The 19500-nt window shown below is 44.6% G+C and overlaps 1 protein-coding gene across 2 annotated transcripts; it reads right to left on the bottom strand.

Annotated features, from left to right (window-relative positions):
- Positions 1–2946: 2946 nt before the first annotated feature.
- Positions 2947–19247, bottom strand: SHISA4 (shisa family member 4). 2 transcript variants are annotated; one of them, XM_069972594.1, is made up of 5 exons: positions 19031–19247; positions 14066–14237; positions 11775–11908; positions 3195–3506; positions 2947–3098 (listed from the first exon to the last, which is right to left on the bottom strand). In XM_069972594.1, exons 1-5 carry the CDS (start codon positions 19086–19088, stop codon positions 3067–3069), a joined length of 708 nt encoding a protein of 235 aa, XP_069828695.1. In that variant the 5' UTR covers positions 19089–19247; the 3' UTR covers positions 2947–3066. The 2 variants fall into 2 exon arrangements, with proteins under 2 accessions (XP_069828695.1, XP_069828693.1); XM_069972592.1 differs by having other exon boundaries at positions 2947–3101; positions 19031–19245.
- Between the last annotated feature and the right edge of the window lie 253 nt (positions 19248–19500).

Raw genomic sequence — 19500 nt, 5'->3', positions numbered from 1 at the left:
AACTCAAGGGCAGAGACAGTTGCAGGGGGTAATAATACGTTAAGGGCTTTTGATTTCTGTAAGTTTTATACTTGGATAAAGTTTGGTACTTAGCGAGTTCAGAGAAAAAGTTAGGGAGGGATATGGTTGGCTGGGTGAGAAAGAAGAGATTGTCGCGACCTTATGATCTTTACCTCCTAGATAGACACCAGAAACATTTTGTTTTTTTTCCGCACGTGGCACAGAAATGTCCCAAGGGTCAAACTAAAAATAAGGGGGAAATTTTGCCTTTTTTTTTTATTAAACAAGGGTGTTTTTCACAATAAAATCATGAGGATATTGGCCAAAATTTACCAATAACCTAAAGTACAATATAATCACGATAAAAAAGTCTCAGAATCGTTTGGATAAGTTATAGCATCATGGAGCTATAACCGCATAAAGTGAGACAGGTCAGATTTATAAAACTGGACCCTAGTCTTTAAAGGGGTACTCCAACATGAGGTAAAAAAATAGAAATTCGGCAGAGACATGTAACATTGCTAACCTGTCTTACCCAGTTCTGAAACTACCATTTGAAGACCCCATTTGTTTTGGGGTCTTAGTTCAGAATTTTCTGGTTGCACTTCCTGGTTGGGCAGTTGTACTCAGTACTACAGGTTTCAGGATGCATTGCTTACCCTCAGCAGTTCATCACAGTCCTCTGCCATGCCTATCCCTCTCCCAAAGCTGTTGGAGAACATTTAGGATGTGTTTGCACATTGTAGTTTTATTGTGTTACTGAATTAATTGCAGTACTCTATCATTTCATTGTGAGAATAACTGCATTACCTGTACCTGTATAGCGTACAGTGCGCTATATTCTCTACCTGTAACACCATACAGCACGGCTGGTCAGAGATAGTGAAATCACTCAGTGGGTGGGAGACAAGATCCAGAGGATGATGCGTTGTCACAGGAGAGGCAGAAGCTATTAGTAGTTAGGCCCACTCTGTGCATTCATATAATAGTCAGGTCTCTCCGTGCAGGTAGGCCCCAGTAGACAGTATCCTCCATATAGCAACCAACCCCATGTAGGTAATCCACTATTTGGCATTCCCTTGTAGCCCTGTCCCAGATAGTATGCCTCACTATAGACATCCCCCTATAGGTAACCCCCCAGTAGTCTGAAAGCCTTCACCTCAACTACATGTACTACTAATAGAAATAACATACTCACTTGGCTGCAGCGATACAGATACAGCGCTCCAGTGTTTGTCTCCTCCACCCGCTGTGCAGGTGTACGAGTGCTGGGGGGAGCTACCCCTTGTGGCCAAAGTCTGATTCTGTCTGTACATGTAAAGTGCTGTGAAATATATTGGTGCAAGATAAATCCCATACCTACTATTACTATCTAACCACTGTTTATATGCGTCCGACCTCTTTGCCTTAATAATAACGGAGCAGGATAGGAATATAACAATGTCTGTCAGAAACTGGACAGCCCCTTTAATGTTCATGAAGGGCAATATAACTATAGTTCTCCATTTTGTTTCATCACTTTTGCTTTTTATCACTTTTAGAACCAATAGACAATACAATGATACAAAACATCTAAAACAAGTTTTGTTTATTATGACAGTAACTTTTGGTAGCGATGACACAAACAAAGCACACATTAAAATACCTGTGACGTTAGGATTTAGGAAAGATCAATAATTCACAATCCTTATGTGTTTGACAGGGATAAAATGTGATCACATCAGGGCACTGTAAGGGCTGTATTACACAGCCCAATCACTGTAGTAAACCAGTGCCTATCTGCTAGATTGATGCTTGTTTACTGAGCCTATGACATGGATCAACCATTGTGCAGCAAGGGCTGTGTGTGTGTGTGTGTGTGTGTGTGTGTGTGTGTGTGTGTGTGTATATATATATATATATATATATATATATATATATATATATATATATATATATATATATATTGTGTAGTTATAGTTAGGGATGTCCATGCAGCCCTTGCTCGGCATAAAATAATAAAGTACATACATACCTGACCACGCTCCCCGATGTATATGCCAGCTCCCAGGACCTTCCTGTTTTCTACCCGCTCCCTGGTAGATTCCTGTCTTCTGCAAATACTGCAGAGCCAGCCATTGAAGTGATTGGCTAAGCGGTCTGTCCATTCAGAGGCTGCCTTTCATGGTGGCTAGGGACCAGGCATAAGCCAGGAAGGTACCAGGGAGCGGGCAGAAACACTGTGGAGCGTGGTCGGGTATGTATGTACTTTATTTTTTTACACAATCGTCAGCCATGCATCACTATTACACAGGAACGTAACTAGAAATGGCTCAGCCCTATAACAAACTTTTGATTGGGCCCCCTGGGTGCTGCAAATGATGAGAGCTCAGGGGCCCAGTGTATTGCAGGAGTGGGTCACTGGGTCCCCTGATGCGGCAGACCCTGTAGCAGCCGCTATGGCTGCTGCATAGGTAATTACACCCCTGCTATTACATGTAGAGATGGGTGCCGGGTGGCCAGTGTTTATAGGTCCGAAACTAAAGACACGATCAGTCGATGATCATTGTCTTTATTACACGGAGTGACAATGTGCCGGATTTGGCAGATTATGGCTCCGTGTAATAGAAGCCTTACTTGCTGCAATACATTCAAGTGAGATCCTTATTTTAGTAAGTATATAATACAATTCTTTGGGAATATTCCTTGTATTCACATGGGACTGGCAAGGCTAGGACGTTGAACTGACAATCTGTAACTAAAAAGTTATTAATACATTCTGGCATCATGTTAAAATCTATGAACTGAAATCTGATGTAGTATAAACAGGTAAAAACTAACAACAGCAACATATATATTCCCATTCAACTTAGTGGCATAAATACGCCAAGTCTGCCACACGGAGGGCTAAACATTCCCATTATACAGGCGGGTAGTACAGTGGTTATACAGAAAGGTCTGTGGTGAAAAAAAAAAAAAAAAAAGAACACAACAGATAATAAATACAGGATATTCTCTGAGATGACCTGGAATCGATGGATCGAAGGACAAAATAAACAAATGCCTTCCGTTTCACCTTTTGTTTTGTCATAATCCATGATGCATTGTGTTCGGAGGAACTACTAAGGAAAAGAAAGAGAAATAAATTTTTTCTAGGTAAAAAGACTGCACATACACAAAAAAATCACCCCCAAAAAAGCTAGCATGTGTCTTACCATTTGGATTATACGCAGGAGGTCCTGGAGGGTACACAGGGTACTGGGCTGTTGGGTCATTTAGTGGGTATGCTGGAACAGGTTCATATCCTGGTGGAGATGGAGCAAACTTAGGGTCCACAGGGTATGCTTGTTGTGGGGGATAGGGAGCCTGCATAGGGTATGGAGGATGCATAGGATATGGCTGCTGTGAAGGATATGGCTGCTGTGAAGGATATGGCTGCTGCATAGGATATAGCTGCTGCGTAGGATACGGTTGCTGCGTAGGATACGGCTGCTGTTGAGAAAATCCTGACATTTGCGTTTCTTGCACTTAAAAAAAAAGAAAAAAAGTGATAAAAATGTGTTTATGGACAATATAAAATGCTTTTTAATATGAAAATAATTTTTAAGAAATTTTTTTTAAAGGGGTGATCTGGGGACAAAAAAAAATGTTGTTAATACAGTGGTATCAAGAATCTATTTTTTTTCTATAGCAATTTGACAATTCTAAATATCTATTTTAACCACACGTCTTGGCATCTGCAGCATGCTATTGCACTTTTCTATTTTTGTGTCTATATTTCAGCCATGGCAGCGTGCACCTACATAGACAATAGTAGTATTGGATGTGATGACCATTTTCTTGTTTCCCTTCGCCCCTCTACTGTCATGCTGTCCAAGCCCTGCAGTTTGTGGTCCCTTGGTCTGATCCAGTGCTGCTGAACAGTGCTATTGATACAGAGTAGGCCCCTTCCCCCTTGTGTACTGTGTATTATTTTTTTTACTCAATTTTATTAAAAGGTCTCTTTGGCATTTACAAAATTCGTTGCATCTCAATTAATAAACATTCAGCAAAGTAGGAAACCACAGAGCAATATACAGAGCTGTGTAGAGAGCGTAAATATAAATAACATAGAAATACAAGTATCAATATAGTACAGTGCGGGGACTCATAGCAGATGGAGCTGTCACTCAGAAGTTAACCCAAGGTGGGTATATCAGACTCTGAGATATTAGTTAGGGAGGAGCGGCACCAAAGGTCCCTTATCTTCCCGAATTTGGAGGGGCATTTCCTATGGATATAGAAAATCCGTTCATAGCACAAGGCAGTATTCACAAGGGAGATCCACATGGATTTAGATGGAGGTCTCCTGTCTATCCATGTGATGGGTCCATACTTCTTCGCTCAGTGCGCCAAACAGGCACGTCGTAGGATCAAAAGAAACATGAATAGAGCAAAGGTCAGTGGAACTCTCTCCAATTTACCTATTTGTTATGTATAAAGAATATTTAACAGTATTAATATTACTTTATTTTTCCTGTTTCAACATCACTGTTTTAGGTGTCATTAAAGGACAACTCCGGCGATATTCTTTTTTTAGCATATTTAACCCCTTCAAGACCAAGCCTATTTGCACCTAAAAGACCAGGCTCATTTTTCAAAATCTGACCTGTCTCACTTTATGCGCTTATAGCTCAGTGATGCTTTAACGTATGCTGGCGATTCTGAGATTGTTTTTTCGTCACATATGACACTTTATATTAGTGGCAAAATTTGGTCACTACTTTGTGTGTTTTTTGTGAAAAACATCAAAATATCATGAAAAATTTAAAAAATTTGCATTTTATGAACTTTGAAATTCTCTGCTTCTAAAAAAAGAAAGTTGTATCACATAAATTAGTTACTAAGTCACATTACCGATATGTCCTCTTTATTATGGCTTCATTTCATAAACATATTTTACTTTTTTAGGGCGTTACGGGGCTTAGAAATTTATCAGCAAATTACCACATTTTCGTGAAAGTTTCCAAAACTGATTTTTTTAGGGACCAGTTCTTATTTTAAGTTGATATAGGAGGTTTGTATACTGGAAACCCCCATAAGTGACCCCATTTTGGAAACTAGACACCTTTAAGAATTAATCTAGGGGTATAATGAGCATGTTAACCCTACAGGGGCTGGAGGAAAGTATTCACCATTAGGCCGTAAAAAAATGAAAAATTAAAATTTTCCAATAATATATACGTTTAGATTAAAGTTTCTCATTTTCAAAAGGAACATGAGAGAAAAAGCACCCCAAAATTTGTAAGGCAGGTTCTCTTGAGTACTACGGTACCCCATATGTGGGCGTAAACCACTGTAATGTATACAGAATAGAACCCCCCAAAAGTCACCCCATTTCGGAAAGTACACCCCTCAAAGAATTCATCTTGGGGTAGGATGAGCATTTTGGCCCCACAGGTATTAGAGGAAAGTATTCAAAATTGGCCAGTAAAAATGAAAAACTTGAATTTCTAAATTTCACAAGGAACAGGAGAAAAAATATACCCCAAAATCTGTAACGCAGGTTCTCCTGAGTACAACGGTACCCCATATGTGGGCATAAACCACTGTATGGGCACACAGCAGGGCTCAGAAGGGAAGGAGCGCCAATTTGCTGGCGCAAAACCGCAGCTAGTAATGGTTATTAGAATAGTGCAGTTACTAAAATAAAAATAAAAATTAGATTACAGGTAAAGTGGGGTGGTTACGGACAGTCTGGGGTGGTTCCGGGTAATCTAGAGGTGTTTACGGGCAGTCTGAGGTGGTTACGGTCAACATGGGGTGGTCACAGGCAACCTGGGGTGGTTAGAGGCAACCTGGGGTGGATACGGACAACCTGCTGTGGTTACAGACAATCTGGTATGGTTACAGGCAACGTGGGGTGGTTACGGACAATCTGGGGTGGTTACGGACAACCTGGGGTGGTTACGGACAATCTGGGGTGGTTACGGACAATCTGGGGTGGTTACAGACAATCTGGGGTGGTTACAGACAATCTGGGGTGGTTACAGACAATCTGGGGTGGTTACAGACAATCTGGGGTGGTTACAGACAATCTGGGGTGGTTACAGGCAACCTGCTGTGGTTACGGATAAACTGAAGTGCTAATAGGTAATCTGAGGTGGGTACCTGTAATCTGGCGTGGTTACGGGCAATCTGGAGGGGGTCACTGGCAAGGTGCGGTGGTCAGAGGCAAGGTGCGGTGGTCAGAGGCAAGGTGCGGTGGTCAGAGGCAAGGTGCGGTGGTTGCGTGCAATCTGGGGGGTTACATGTAATCTGGCATGATTACGGGCAACCTGGGGTGGTTATGCCCAACCTGCGGTGGTTACGGGCAACCTGGGGGGGTTACAGACAATCTAGAATTGTTACAGATAGACTGAAGTGCTTATAGGTAATCTGGGGTGGGTACATGTAATTTGGGGTGGTTACAGGCAATCTGGGGTGATTACGGACAATCTGGAGGGGGTCACTGGCAACGTGCGGTGGTTACGGGTAATCTGGGGGGGTTAAGTGCAATCTGACGTGATTATGGACAACCTGGGGTGGTTATGGGCAACGTGCGGTGGTTACGGGCAACCTGCGGTGGTTATGGGTAATCTGGGGGGGTTAGGGGTAATTTGGGAGTAAACTGCAATTATTACTATAATAAAAAGTGTGTTTATTTTTTTGTATGTTTGTCACTTTTTGTACTTAACACATTAATTTTCACTGTATTACTATGATTACTGTGATATTTTCTATCACAGTAATCATAGTTCAGTGACAGAGACCAAATTGGTCTCTGTCACTTAAAATTTTCAGAGCTGGCTGGTTGTGGAGCGCATGCGCACTTCATAACCAGCCAGGACACCGAAAAGGAAGGAGCTCCAGGATCAGGTAATGTATAAGGGGTAGGGGGGGTGACTGGGGGACGGGGGTGACAGGAGCGGTAGGGGGACATCACTTTTTATCCCCTGTCACCAATTCAATACCAATTTTTTGATCACTGTGAACAGACATTAGTCTGTTCCCAGTGATGGCGGCGAGCATCTTGGATCCGAGGGCCGCCGCGGGAGGGGGGCTGATCTGGGGTCTGATTTTACTTATTTCATCTCCCCCCACCGTGGATTCACTGAAATGTACCTGAGTGCCTGAAATGTACTTACATTAATTTATAATAGTAATTTGCAAGTTTTGATGAACGATCTTAGGGTGATTTGCAGAAACGTATCAAAATTGACTAAAATGTGGGTTTATGGCTGCTATTTAGGCCTCTCATGAATTTAGTCACTGTTGTCACAAAAAATGGTGTCTTTGAATTGCAGTGTTAGAGGAATGAGAGAGCAGGCAAGATTACCGGTTGTAACACAGGCTCATCTCTTACATCAAGAGATGGCAGCAAATGCTATCAAAGCTTCCTTTGACAGCATTGGTTCACTGGCTGTACACTGGGACAGGAGAAGTTTTGCAACCCAGACCCGCAATGAAACTGCTGAGCGACTGGCAGTACTAGTGCCAGGAGCAGGACCTGGGTTGTTGTTCCCAGAGATACCTTACAGCACAGGAGCAGCACAAGCTACAGCTGTATTCAAGGTTCTGCAGGATTGGCAGCTCTGGGAAGTTTATGTCGTTTGACACAACCAGTAGTAACACCGGTAGAAAAGCTGGTGCGTGCGTCCTTATACAACAAGAACTCCGAGTTTGCTTTGTAACCACCAATTTCCCAAGCTAATTATTAAACAACATTGCAAAGTTGTTCGAGAGATTTTCAGCTGCCTGGAATCAAACTGGATAAAACCAAATTTTTGGCTGGAATAAAAAGTGACTGAGGTTTCAACTGAGCTAGCTCCACTTAAGGAGCCAGCTTGCACAATACCATCCAATAGATAATTCGAAGAAGTTGTTCACACTTGCACTACAGTTCCTGGGTTCACTGGCAAGCCCAGACATACACATCAACCTCCAGGTGCCTGCAATCGGGCCCAATGGACGACCAAACTGATAAGAAATCTTCATGTTTCCTCATCAGTTTTATTTGACTGTGACAGAGTTAAAAAATCTCTGCCAATTTTGCACTTTTATTGTCCACTTAAACGTGAAGGCTTGGTACCTTTGTCAGATCCCAGCCACATCACCACAAAATGAATTGACATTATTGCGAGAACTTGTAGCATATAAATGAATCAACGTGCCTGTTGCTCAGTGATATTAAGGTGGGTCTGGCTTTTTTTGACAGTGAGTTTCCAACCGCAGAAAAGTCTGATGGTACTGGCTCTGTAGAAAGAAGGCAACGATGGCTGCTCACTTGAAAAACAATGATACATTTTTTAAATAAAACTGTCCAAAAATTATTTCAGATTTTTTTAGGGGGGATTCCATTGAAGTCCCCTGTAGTTTTTCAAACATTTTTATGGCCAATAATGACAATGATTATGTTTTTTTCACACAAACTTAGTGGGCATGTAAAATTATAGGTCCACTTTGTGAAAGATCTCTTCGTCCTGGGGGCAGGGACCCGCACAAAAGGTCGCAACATAAGTTCAGTATTTGAACACCTGTCATCCCCTAATAGAGTTCTCCCTAGATTGCCAAGAGGAATCCATAAATTACCTTGATGTGAAGGTGACCAAAAATGGATCAGGTGGGCTAAGTACCACTGTGTACAGTAAGGAAACTGATTGCAAAAAATTATTTCTAATATTTCTAAGAGATAGCTGCCATGCCCCCTCCACTTTCAAGGGGATTCCTAAAAGCCAATTTGTAAGAGCACAGAGAATATGCAGTGACGATCAAGAGTATCATAAAAGAAAAGATATGATGATAAAAGATTTGTTTCTCGAGGATATGATCGCAGAGAAGTTGAGATAGTAGGAGAGGAAATGGCAAGAAGTCTAGGGAGAGTCTATGGGGTAAGAGAGAGAGAATAAAAGAAAAAGACGAGACCCCAATACTTAGTACTCTTGATGGCCATGCAAAGTTGGTAAGATATATTGTGACCAAGTATTGGGGTATGTTGAAGAACAACCCCAAATTAGGCAAAAATTTTTAAAAACCTCCAAGGTTTGTTTATAAAAATGGAAAATCTGTAGCAAACCAATTAGTGAGGGCGGATATTAAAAAGAAACCTTAAACAAGACAACAATTCTTGAGAGCCAAAAAAAAAAAAATCAGGGACATTCGCTTGTTTGTCATGTTTAAGCTGCCACTCTATAATTAAGGTGACTCTGTACCCACAATCTGACCCCCCCAAACCACTTGTACCTTCAGATAGCTGCTTTTAATCCAAGATCTGTCCTGGGGTCCGTTCGGCAGGGGATGCAGTTATTGTCATAAAAACAACTTTTAATCCTGCAGCGCTGTGTCTAACGGCCGGGGCTTACATTAGTATATGCATTAGGCTGGCACACCCTTTCTGTCCTTCCTCCCCACCCTCCTCATTATTAGGAATGCTCCAGGCAGATTGCTTCCTATTCCCCACCTGTGTGTATAATGAACATGGGCTGGATCGTTAATACACCTGTGCAAAGCTCAAACAGCAGTAAATGTTCCTGGATCATTCCTAATGATGAGAAGGGTGGGGAGTAAGGACGGAGAGGTGGTGCCAGCCTAATGTATATACAAATGTAAGCCCCGTCTGTTAGATACAGTGCTGCCGGATTTAAAGTTATTTTTATGACAATAACTGCATCCCCTGCCGAACGGACCCCAGGGCAGATCTTGGATTAAAAGCAGCTATCCGAAGGTACAAGTGGTTTGGAGGGGGACAGATTGTGGGTACAGAGTCGCTTTAAAGGTGACATGGTGTCACAACCCATGAAGGGGAATAAAATACAACTAAGGGGTGGTTTTCATGTAATTATCAACAAGTGATTTATCTCTTAAAGTGCTCATGTGGGAAGGCATATATTGGCCAGACCTTGAGGTCTATAAAAAACTGTTTAAATAAACATAACACATCTATATGCAATTATATAAAAAAAAAAACAGGAGGAGAGTAAATATGGTAAAACTAGAGTAGTGAATGGCCATAATGTTAGTGACCTTAAATGAATGGTACTGGAACAAATAAAAGTTGACAATCCTGAGCAAGTGAGGGTTAAGTTGCTTAGAAGAGAAGTCTTCTGGATTCAGCGTTTAAATACGCTTAGCCTTAATGGGATGAACGAGACATGTAATTGTAATGTATTCTTGTGGACTTTCAGTGTGTAATTATTCCTGTCATGAATTACAGATAGTACTAACTAATTAAATGTTGTATTAAAAATTGCAATGTTGCAACTTATGTAATGAATAACGTGTTACTATCTGATCTGTTTTTAGTTACAAGTCTCACAAGATTTGAGATACTATGTATGGTGGTGGGAGTATGCACTGCGGTATGTGTCCATGCAGCTGCATAAGAAGCATAGTCATGACTATCCTGAACTAAAAAAAGGAAAACTGTGTGTGAAACCACTTTAAAATTTATGAATGCTTTATGAATAATTGTTAGTTATGTAATGACATAGCCACCAGAAAACAACGTTGCAAAACGGTGTGTTAAAGCAGTAAATGCTACACTCCATTTAACACAAGAGCGGGAAAGGTCCTGGTATAGGGTTTACAGGGATCCATAGAGCCCATGCACATGACAAAGGTTAAAACTAGGCCACATTCAGGACCTAAACATTGGGGTTTGCCAGATTGAATAACACAGACGACCGTATTATTCGTTCTAGCTGAATCCTATACAAGAGCACTGTGTACACTGTTCAGCATACATATTTTTTTTAACATGATGAATTCCTTTGTATGACAGATTCCCCTATGTGGTATCCATCATAGGCATACGTTAGACCTATACATTGCGCTTTCCCCCTACATATACATCTAACAGACACAGCTAAGAGACTGTGACCCTAGCTTAAAAATTTACAGCAGCTTCATGACTTTTCAGTTTTGCCCCATTCTTGACAAGTTGAACATACTGTGAAGAGTATGGACTTTTTTTGCCACAAACTTATTATAGTTTATGTAAAAAAAATGGCCCAATTATAGCGTAAATCTACACCAGATCATAGCTATCAGCACTTGGACAGCCACAGATGCAACTAACTCATTAAGAGGCAGGCACTCCTTCAGTAAACTTAAAGTAAACGTTCCACACAGTGCAAGGTTCTTACCTATGTTCCCCCACATGTGCCTGCTTCTTCTCTTTTACTGTTTCTCTTCCCCTGCACTGCTTTCACACTACATCTACACTACACTACACACTACATCATGTGTTTGCGGTACATGATCAGAACGTCCTGTTTCTCCCACTGCGGTAACTCCCCTCTTCCACGTTCCCCGCCCCTTTCTGAGCCTTGCATCAATGACATGCCCCTTTCTACCCACATCTCGCCCCGTCATCCTCATCTGCATCCTCAGTCTGTGCTCAGCAAACAAACTTAATATGAGACAGTGGTCACATGATCTTAGCCTCCTGCAGGGGGAGACAGAGTGGATTGCAGGGTGGCTAGTTTTCTTCACTTCCTGGATGTCAAAGAATTACTAAGAGCGGCTGAACTACGCAGACACGGCAATCCATAGAGACATTTATATAATAATAGAAAGTTCTTTTCCATATCCGGAGTTCCCCTTTAATTTCTACTCTCTTGTAAGATAGATATTTATATTTTTTAAAACACGCTTTAGCTGAAAGATAATCCAGAATATTTGACTATTTGGTGTTTTAATGCAATGCTATTGTACTTCTTATAAAATTATTTAAAAAATTTTTTTATATGTAGCATGGAAAAACAAATCAGACTCACCAACATAAGGTGTTCCACGGCGGTGGCGCCGCTGATACAAGTAGCAACAAGAACACATGAAGCAGCAAATGAGTGTGGCAATCACCACAAAGAAGAGGACAACTGCAAAGCTAATTCCAGCAATTGTTTTTGGGCTGTAATAAAAGAAATTCTGGTTAGTCTGGAATTCACAATGGTGAGGATACGCAATCCATTCAGAAAGTTTTTAAAACCTTCCAAATTTTGTGATTTTGCAGTCTTGTGCTGAAATAAAAAATACAAGTTTCACCCATTATTTTGCACTCATTGCCCCATAATGACAAAGTGAAAAAAAACAGTATTCAGAACTTTTCTATGACATTTTAAACTTTGGGACCTCCTATTTCTTTTGATCATTTCCGAGATGCATCTACACCTTAACCAAACTCACCTGTGTCCTTCTGCGTTATCTTCTGTCCCCGGCTGAACAATCCTGCCTTCACTTCCAAGATGAACTCATCTGGCAGTGACAGACAGGACAGCATCGCGGCCAATGATCGGCTGAGTGGGCTGTCACTGCCTGACAGGTCCTTCTCAGAAGTGAAGGCAGGTTCATTTAGGCGGGGACAGAAGATGGCGTAGAAGGGTATCGGGGAGCGCAGAAAGGTAAAAATTGTCTTTTTTATGTTATCCCAAAGGGCAGAGACATATTAAAAATGTAAATTAAGCAGAATACACCTTTCGGGTGCCTTCACATGTACCGTATCGCAGCAGATTTCATGCTGGGAGTTCCACAGCCAAATCCACTGCAATATTGGGTAGTGTCATTTTCTATGGCTCTGCATACTCGCAGCAGATTTTTCATTCCTCTGTAAGAATGTTAAGCCCCTTCCCTGTTACCTGCCGCGCTCCCGCTTGCTTCTCAGACTCCCGGCTTCCTAGCACCCGGCTCAGCCAATCAGTGGCTGCAGCGAGACAACAGACTGACTGGCTGAGCAGGACGCAAGGGAGTCTGAGAAGCAAGCAGGAGCATGGACAGGTAATGTATTAGCCCGGCAGCGGTGGGTTAAGTTTGAAGAGGCTTTACATACTCGGGATGAAAGTATGTAAAGTCATAGAAAATTACAGTGCCCAGTATCACAGCGGATTTCGCTGTGACACTCAAATTGTAAAATCCGCTGCGATATGGTGTGTGTGAAGTCACCCTAAAAGCATAGTCATGAAGCTTATTCTTAGTAAAATAAACATGAAAACAACTGGAATTTTCAAAAAAAAACACCTACAGGACTCAGACTGTGAGAAACGAGATTCACTGGTCTGATGAAACTTTTTGGTGATGATTTTAAGTGTCTTTTCTGGAGGAAGTACTGAGGCACTGCTCATCACCTGCCCAATAACATCCCTATAGTGGCAGGGAGGCTGGTTTGGGTTAGGGGAAAACTGAGAGGGGAAAGGGAAATCTGAACCAGAGTCTTCCTGACTTAAGGCCAAATTAGGCGCCATGCAATAAAGACAACAATCTCTATGAGTAATAGTGGCCGGCGGCTGATGACTGTGTAAAGAAATAAACTGTATACATCCTCTGTCCCAGTGTTCTTCTGCCCTCTGCTCGCTTCCTAGAGCTGCTGCTGTAGCTTCAAAAGCAGGTCTCTGAACTGGCAGACTGCTCAGCCAATTTTAAGCCTATTTACTACTACCCTTCTTCTGGATGGGTACAACATTGTCCACTCTCCAAGCCTCAGGAACATCTCCTGTTACCAGGGAAGGGTTATGCTAATTAGTTGGGATGCAATCTGGACCCACTGTCTTACTTAACCTTAATTGGATAAGCTCCTCTAACACTGAAGACCTCTTACAATTAGATGCAATATACAACACTATACTATCACTTAGGGCCATATTACATGGTACGCTTAGGGGAAGTCCAATTCTGGCCCTAAGTGTGCTATTACACAGACAGCGAGCGGGTAAGTACGGTGAAGGGGGCGGGAGCTGTGGGAGGGGCTGCCCAGACGATCTTAGCAAGGGCCATAGAAGGGAGTGGCGGTCTGCTGATGCCGCGCCTATTACACAGGGTGGTGGGCAGCAGACCGTCGAAGTAATCTTTAATAAATGCATTGAAAGACAATCATTGTATCTATGCAAATGGCTGTTAACGTGTGTGACCCGCGGTTTCTACTTACAAGTACTGGCTAAAATGCCTATTTTTGCCTATCCTTGTCATTCCTGTTTACTGTATTTTAACCTCAACTTCGGTACTTGTGCCTGTGTGTTCTGTTTTTGTACTGGTGTGCGCCTTACAAACGTCAAAAGTTAAACTTCAAAAAATGCACCTTATAAAAAGGCAGCTCTTCTGCATCCTCTCCGTGATCAGTTTAGTAGGGTCGATACAGCAATATCTGTGCTCACAGTTCCCACAGCAAAATGTTCCAAATCTACAGTCAAACTTAGGACGCCAAAAGCCTCCATGGTCATGGTATCCATTGCAATCTTCATCTCCAGACACTAAAAAGGAAACAGAAGCTTCAAATTAGGGTCAATGTAATTTTCTTGGGTTTGCAAAATGTGTGTATATAAAGCATGGGCCATTGTAAACCAATCCAATCAGGGTTTAGGATATCTATTTGCTGTCAGTATAAGTAACTAGTTTTCTTCTATGCAGTCTGATGTACCCTGTGCCTAACCTTCTTTACTGCTGAGTGACATTAGTGTCTTATATTTAAATTGATACTGTCCCTTCCTTAAAGGGAACCTATTATCCCCAACTGCACCCTATAAGCTTTACTATGCAGCTCCCCTACCATACCAGCCGTGTCAGGGAAAAACGTGTTTTATTCCAGAAAATGAGGCTGGTAGAGGAGCGGCAACCAGGGCCGTATTTACCACTAGGCGCCTGTGGTCCAGTGTCTAGGGCAGCACCAGGGAGCACAGGGAAAGAAACATTTTTGTTGTTTATATTTTTTAGTCTCCCACCTCCCATTCAGACTTGCCAGTAAATCTGGTGTCTTTTTGAGGAAGGGGAGGAGTATTGTGGTATTGGTCAGGTCTGGTATGGTGGTATTGGTCAGGTCTGGTATGGCGGTGGTAAATGTGACGCCTGGAGCTATTACCTACCAATCCCGTGGTGAGAATTCCTTCAGACAATATGCAGACGGCTCTAATCATTGATTAAATGTGGAATTATGTTTTAAACATTTAAAAACTATGAAAAAATGTGATTTAGACAATGTTTCTACATGTAGAGAAAGGTATGTGGCCGAAACCACGCTCCCCCATGTTCCCCAAGATGAGGCGTCTTCAGGTTTAGTGCCTAGGGCAGCAGCAGCTGTTAAAACGGCCCTGGTCAGCTGGGCAGAGAGCCATCTGTGACTAGTCACTGCTCTCTGGCTGTCGGCGCGCTCTGTGGAGATGATCGACAGGCAGAGACACCTCACCGTAAACTCATTCAAGTCCCCCAAGTAAGATGGACACCCACATAAGACAAATGCAAGAGAGGACAGGATAATGTGGAGAGTCTCCATGGGTAATTGCTTTATTACTGCAGCTGGAACCACTCTGCAGTTCAGCACTGAGCAGGTTAAGGATCTGCTGCCGCCTCCTCGCGCAGGTTAAGGATCTGCTGCCGCCTCCTCGCGCAGGTTAAGGATCTGCTGCCGCCTCCTCGCGCAGGTTAAGGATCTGCTGCCGCCTCCTCGCGCAGGTTAAGGATCTGCTGCCGCCTCCTCGCGCAGGTTAAGGATCTGCTGCCGCTGCCGCCTCCTCGCGCAGGTTAAGGATCTGCTGCTGCTGCTGCCGCCGCCTCCTCGCGCAGGATAAGGATCTGCTGCTGCTGCTGCTGCCGCCGCCTCCTCGCGCAGGATAAGGATCTGCTGCTGCTGCTGCTGCTGCTGCCGCCGCCGCCTCCTCGCGCAGGTTAAGGATCTGCTGCTGCTGCTGCCGCCGCCTCCTCGCGCAGGTTAAGGATCTGCTGCTGCCGCCTCCTCGCGCAGGTTAAGGATCTGCTGCTGCTGCCGCCTCCTCCTCGCGCAGGTTAAGGATCTGCTGCTGCTGCTGCCGCCGCCGCCTCCTCGCGCAGGTTAAGGATCTGCTGCTGCCGCCTCCTCGCGCAGGTTAAGGATCTGCTGCTGCTGCCGCCTCCTCGCGCAGGTTAAGGATCTGCTGCTGCTGCCGCCTCCTCGCGCAGGTTAAGGATCTGCTGCTGCTGCCGCCTCCTCGCGCAGGTTAAGGATCTGCTGCTGCTGCTGCCGCCTCCTCGCGCAGGTTAAGGATCTGCTGCTGCTGCTGCCGCCTCCTCGCGCAGGTTAAGGATCTGCTGCTGCTGCTGCCGCCTCCTCGCGCAGGTTAAGGATCTGCTGCTGCTGCCGCCTCCTCCTCGCGCAGGTTAAGGATCTGCTGCTGCTGCCGCCGCCTCCTCCTCGCGCAGGTTAAGGATCTGCTGCTGCTGCCGCCTCCTCCTCGCGCAGGTTAAGGATCTGCTGCTGCTGCCGCCTCCTCCTCGCGCAGGTTAAGGATCTGCTGCTGCTGCCGCCTCCTCCTCGCGCAGGTTAAAGGCCCTATTCCACCAATAGATCTGACGACAGATTATCTGCCAAAGATTCGAAGCCAAACCCAGGAGTGGATTTGAAAAGAGGAGAAATCCAGTCTTTCCTTTATGACCTGTTCCCTGTTTATAGTCTGTTCCTGGGTTTGGCTTCAAATCTTTGGCAGATAATCTGTTGTCAGATCTGTTGGTGGAATAGGGCCTTAAGGATCTGCTGCTGCTGCTGCCGCCTCCTCCTCGCGCAGGTTAAGGGTCTGCTGCTGCTGCCGCCTCCTCCTCGCGCAGGTTAAGGATCTGCTGCTGCTGCCGCCTCCTCCTCGCGCAGGTTAAGGATCTGCTGCTGCCGCCTCCTCCTCGCGCAGGTTAAGGATCTGCTGCTGCTGCCGCCTCCTCCTCGCGCAGGTTAAGGATCTGCTGCTGCTGCTGCTGCTGCCGCCTCCTCCTCGCGCAGGTTAAGGATCTGCTGCTGCCGCCTCCTCCTCCTCGCGCAGGTTAAGGATCTGCTGCTGCTGCTGCCGCCGCCTCCTCCTCCTCGCGCAGGTTAAGGATCTGCTGCTGCTGCCGCCTCCTCGCGCAGGTTAAGGATCTGCTGCTGCTGCTGCCGCCTCCTCGCGCAGGTTAAGGATCTGCTGCTGCTGCTGCCGCCTCCTCGCGCAGGTTAAGGATCTGCTGCTGCTGCTGCCGCCTCCTCGCGCAGGTTAAGGATCTGCTGCTGCTGCCGCCTCCTCGCGCAGGTTAAGGATCTGCTGCTGCTGCCGCCTCCTCGCGCAGGTTAAGGATCTGCTGCTGCTGCCGCCTCCTCGCGCAGGTTAAGGATCTGCTGCTGCTGCCGCCTCCTCGCGCAGGTTAAGGATCTGCTGCTGCTGCCGCCTCCTCGCGCAGGTTAAGGATCTGCTGCTGCTGCTGCCGCCTCCTCGCGCAGGTTAAGGATCTGCTGCTGCTGCTGCCGCCTCCTCGCGCAGGTTAAGGATCTGCTGCTGCTGCTGCCGCCTCCTCGCGCAGGTTAAGGATCTGCTGCTGCCGCCTCCTCGCGCAGCGTCTCCACGTTTAAGATCATTTAGACTTAAGGCCAAACCTCTCATTATAGAAAGACTTACAAGGCTGGACTTGTACTGAGGAGCACGCTGTTCTGGGAAACATTAGGTCTCACAACAAACTGGGAAAAGACTGAACCTAAAGGGGGGCATTTAATAAATGGCTCAGATAGCATTTTGTAGCACAGATGGGCCCAATGCCCATACACTTGTTTTGCAAATATTTTATTCATATAGTGGCATGGTGTGCTCCTTAGGCCGGGTTCACACCGAGCAAAACTAGTGGAATTCCGTTAGCTTCCCTCTCATAATGGGAGTCAATGGGAGGCGCACGCTCCTGCTCTGTCCGCGCTAAAGAATGAACATGTTCATTCTTCAGAGCGGAGAGACGCTGTGAGAACAGCAGCGTGCGCCACTCATAGACTCACATTATGAGAGGAAGGCTAACGGAATTCCGCTAGTTTTGCTCAGTGTGAACCCGGCCTTACACTGACCTAGTGATGTGGCGTAACCCTTAGGCTATGTTCACACAAATTTTTTTCAGCTCCGTTTAAAATTACATCCGTTATTTTGAGTCTAAAAACGTCATTGACGTCATTTAGCAGCCTTGTCTCCCCTTAGTGCACATTATTCTAATTTGGGTTACTAATTGGCCTTTGGGTGCGGCTTAATTGAAAAGTCTATTGAATGTAATAGTAAAAACGGAGAAAGAACAGTGACAAAAGAACAACTGTGTGTGAACAACTAATAAAAACCGTCCGGTGTTTGCAAAAGACGTCCGAAAAAAACGATCATGTTCATTATTTTGATGCCCGTGGTAAAAACGTCTGTTATTCAATACACTGTGTGCATTGGACGTCCGTCTTCCCATTGACTTCAATGCATTGCCATTGCAGTCAGTTAAATCTCAGCAAAAACTGACTTTTTTTTTTAAATATAAAAATCGGCCGCCTTTTCAATATTTTTAATGTTGTGTGAACATAGCCTTGCACTGCTTTAGTGGCATGGTGTGCCTCTTATATTATTTCTGAACAAAAAAAGTGTTCATACATTTTGGCTAATTTTGATTGCCAGTGTATATTTGTGCTATTCCATGTATGTATGTATCAATCTATGTATAATACTATGTAGAATACAAGTATCATTCTATGGGTATGTGCACACTATGAAATTAGGACGGAAAATCTGTTGCGGATTCTGCAGCTCGTCCGTCCAAAGAATAACAATGTTCCGTCGCAATTCCGTAGTGTGCACAATACCCTATATGTGTATGTGTCATTCTATGCAGTTATTGTAAACAGATACAGAGTAATTCCTGCAGATTAAATTTCATTAAAACCAGTCGCATCATTCATCACTCATCATTTATCACTCATCATTTATCACTTATTCATCATTAATTTTTTTTTTTTAATTCGTGCAAAAAAGTCCTGGATGCCCAAAGTGACTGAAAGGGAAACCTGTCGCCAAGAAGTAACCAGAGAAGTCTGTTCCCCCCTCCTGACACCCGAGCCGGGGGCAGCAGCATCATGACGTCACAGGAAATAGCTGGCCGTGTCTTGGTCAGGGTGGAGTTCTTATTTTGTCACCAGAACCGTGTACATACCGCACTGCAGTACGGTTTTAGTGCGTCTTATAGTATTCCACATTTCCGCTGCCGTCCACACAGATGACCCCACCTCCCCCGTTAATAAATGGCGGCTATATATAAGCTAGAGGCTCACCCAGGGGGGACAGGGCACACAGCACGATCCAGGCGGCTCCCAGCAGCGGCGCTGCCATCTTCAGGCTCCCGCACGGCTGATGGAGGATTAGGGAGTCTCTCCTAACTACACTGGAGACGCTGCTGGTATGTCTGATGACGTAGGAGGCTTCCGCCGGTCACGTGACCCCTCCCTGCAAGGCCTCCTTGGGAGTGAAGATGGGTGTGAGGGAGCGCATGGTCTCTGTCATCTCTGGAGGTGGTTGGCATGGCAACCTCTAACCGCTACTGTGGTATATTGGGGTCTAATACCGACATGTAAATCCTATTGTGGTATAGAGGGGTCTATTACTGACAGGTGACTCCTGCTGCTGGTATAGAGGGGTCTATTACTGACAGGTGACTCCTGCTGCTGGTATAGAGGGGTCTAATGCTGACAGGTGACTCCTGCTGTGGTATAGAGGGGTCTATTACTGACAGGTGACTCCTGCT

The sequence above is a fragment of the Dendropsophus ebraccatus genome, chromosome 5 (assembly GCF_027789765.1).
Source record: "Dendropsophus ebraccatus isolate aDenEbr1 chromosome 5, aDenEbr1.pat, whole genome shotgun sequence".
Classification (NCBI taxonomy): Eukaryota; Metazoa; Chordata; class Amphibia; order Anura; family Hylidae; genus Dendropsophus; species Dendropsophus ebraccatus.
This window is presented reverse-complemented; position numbering and strand designations above follow the sequence as displayed.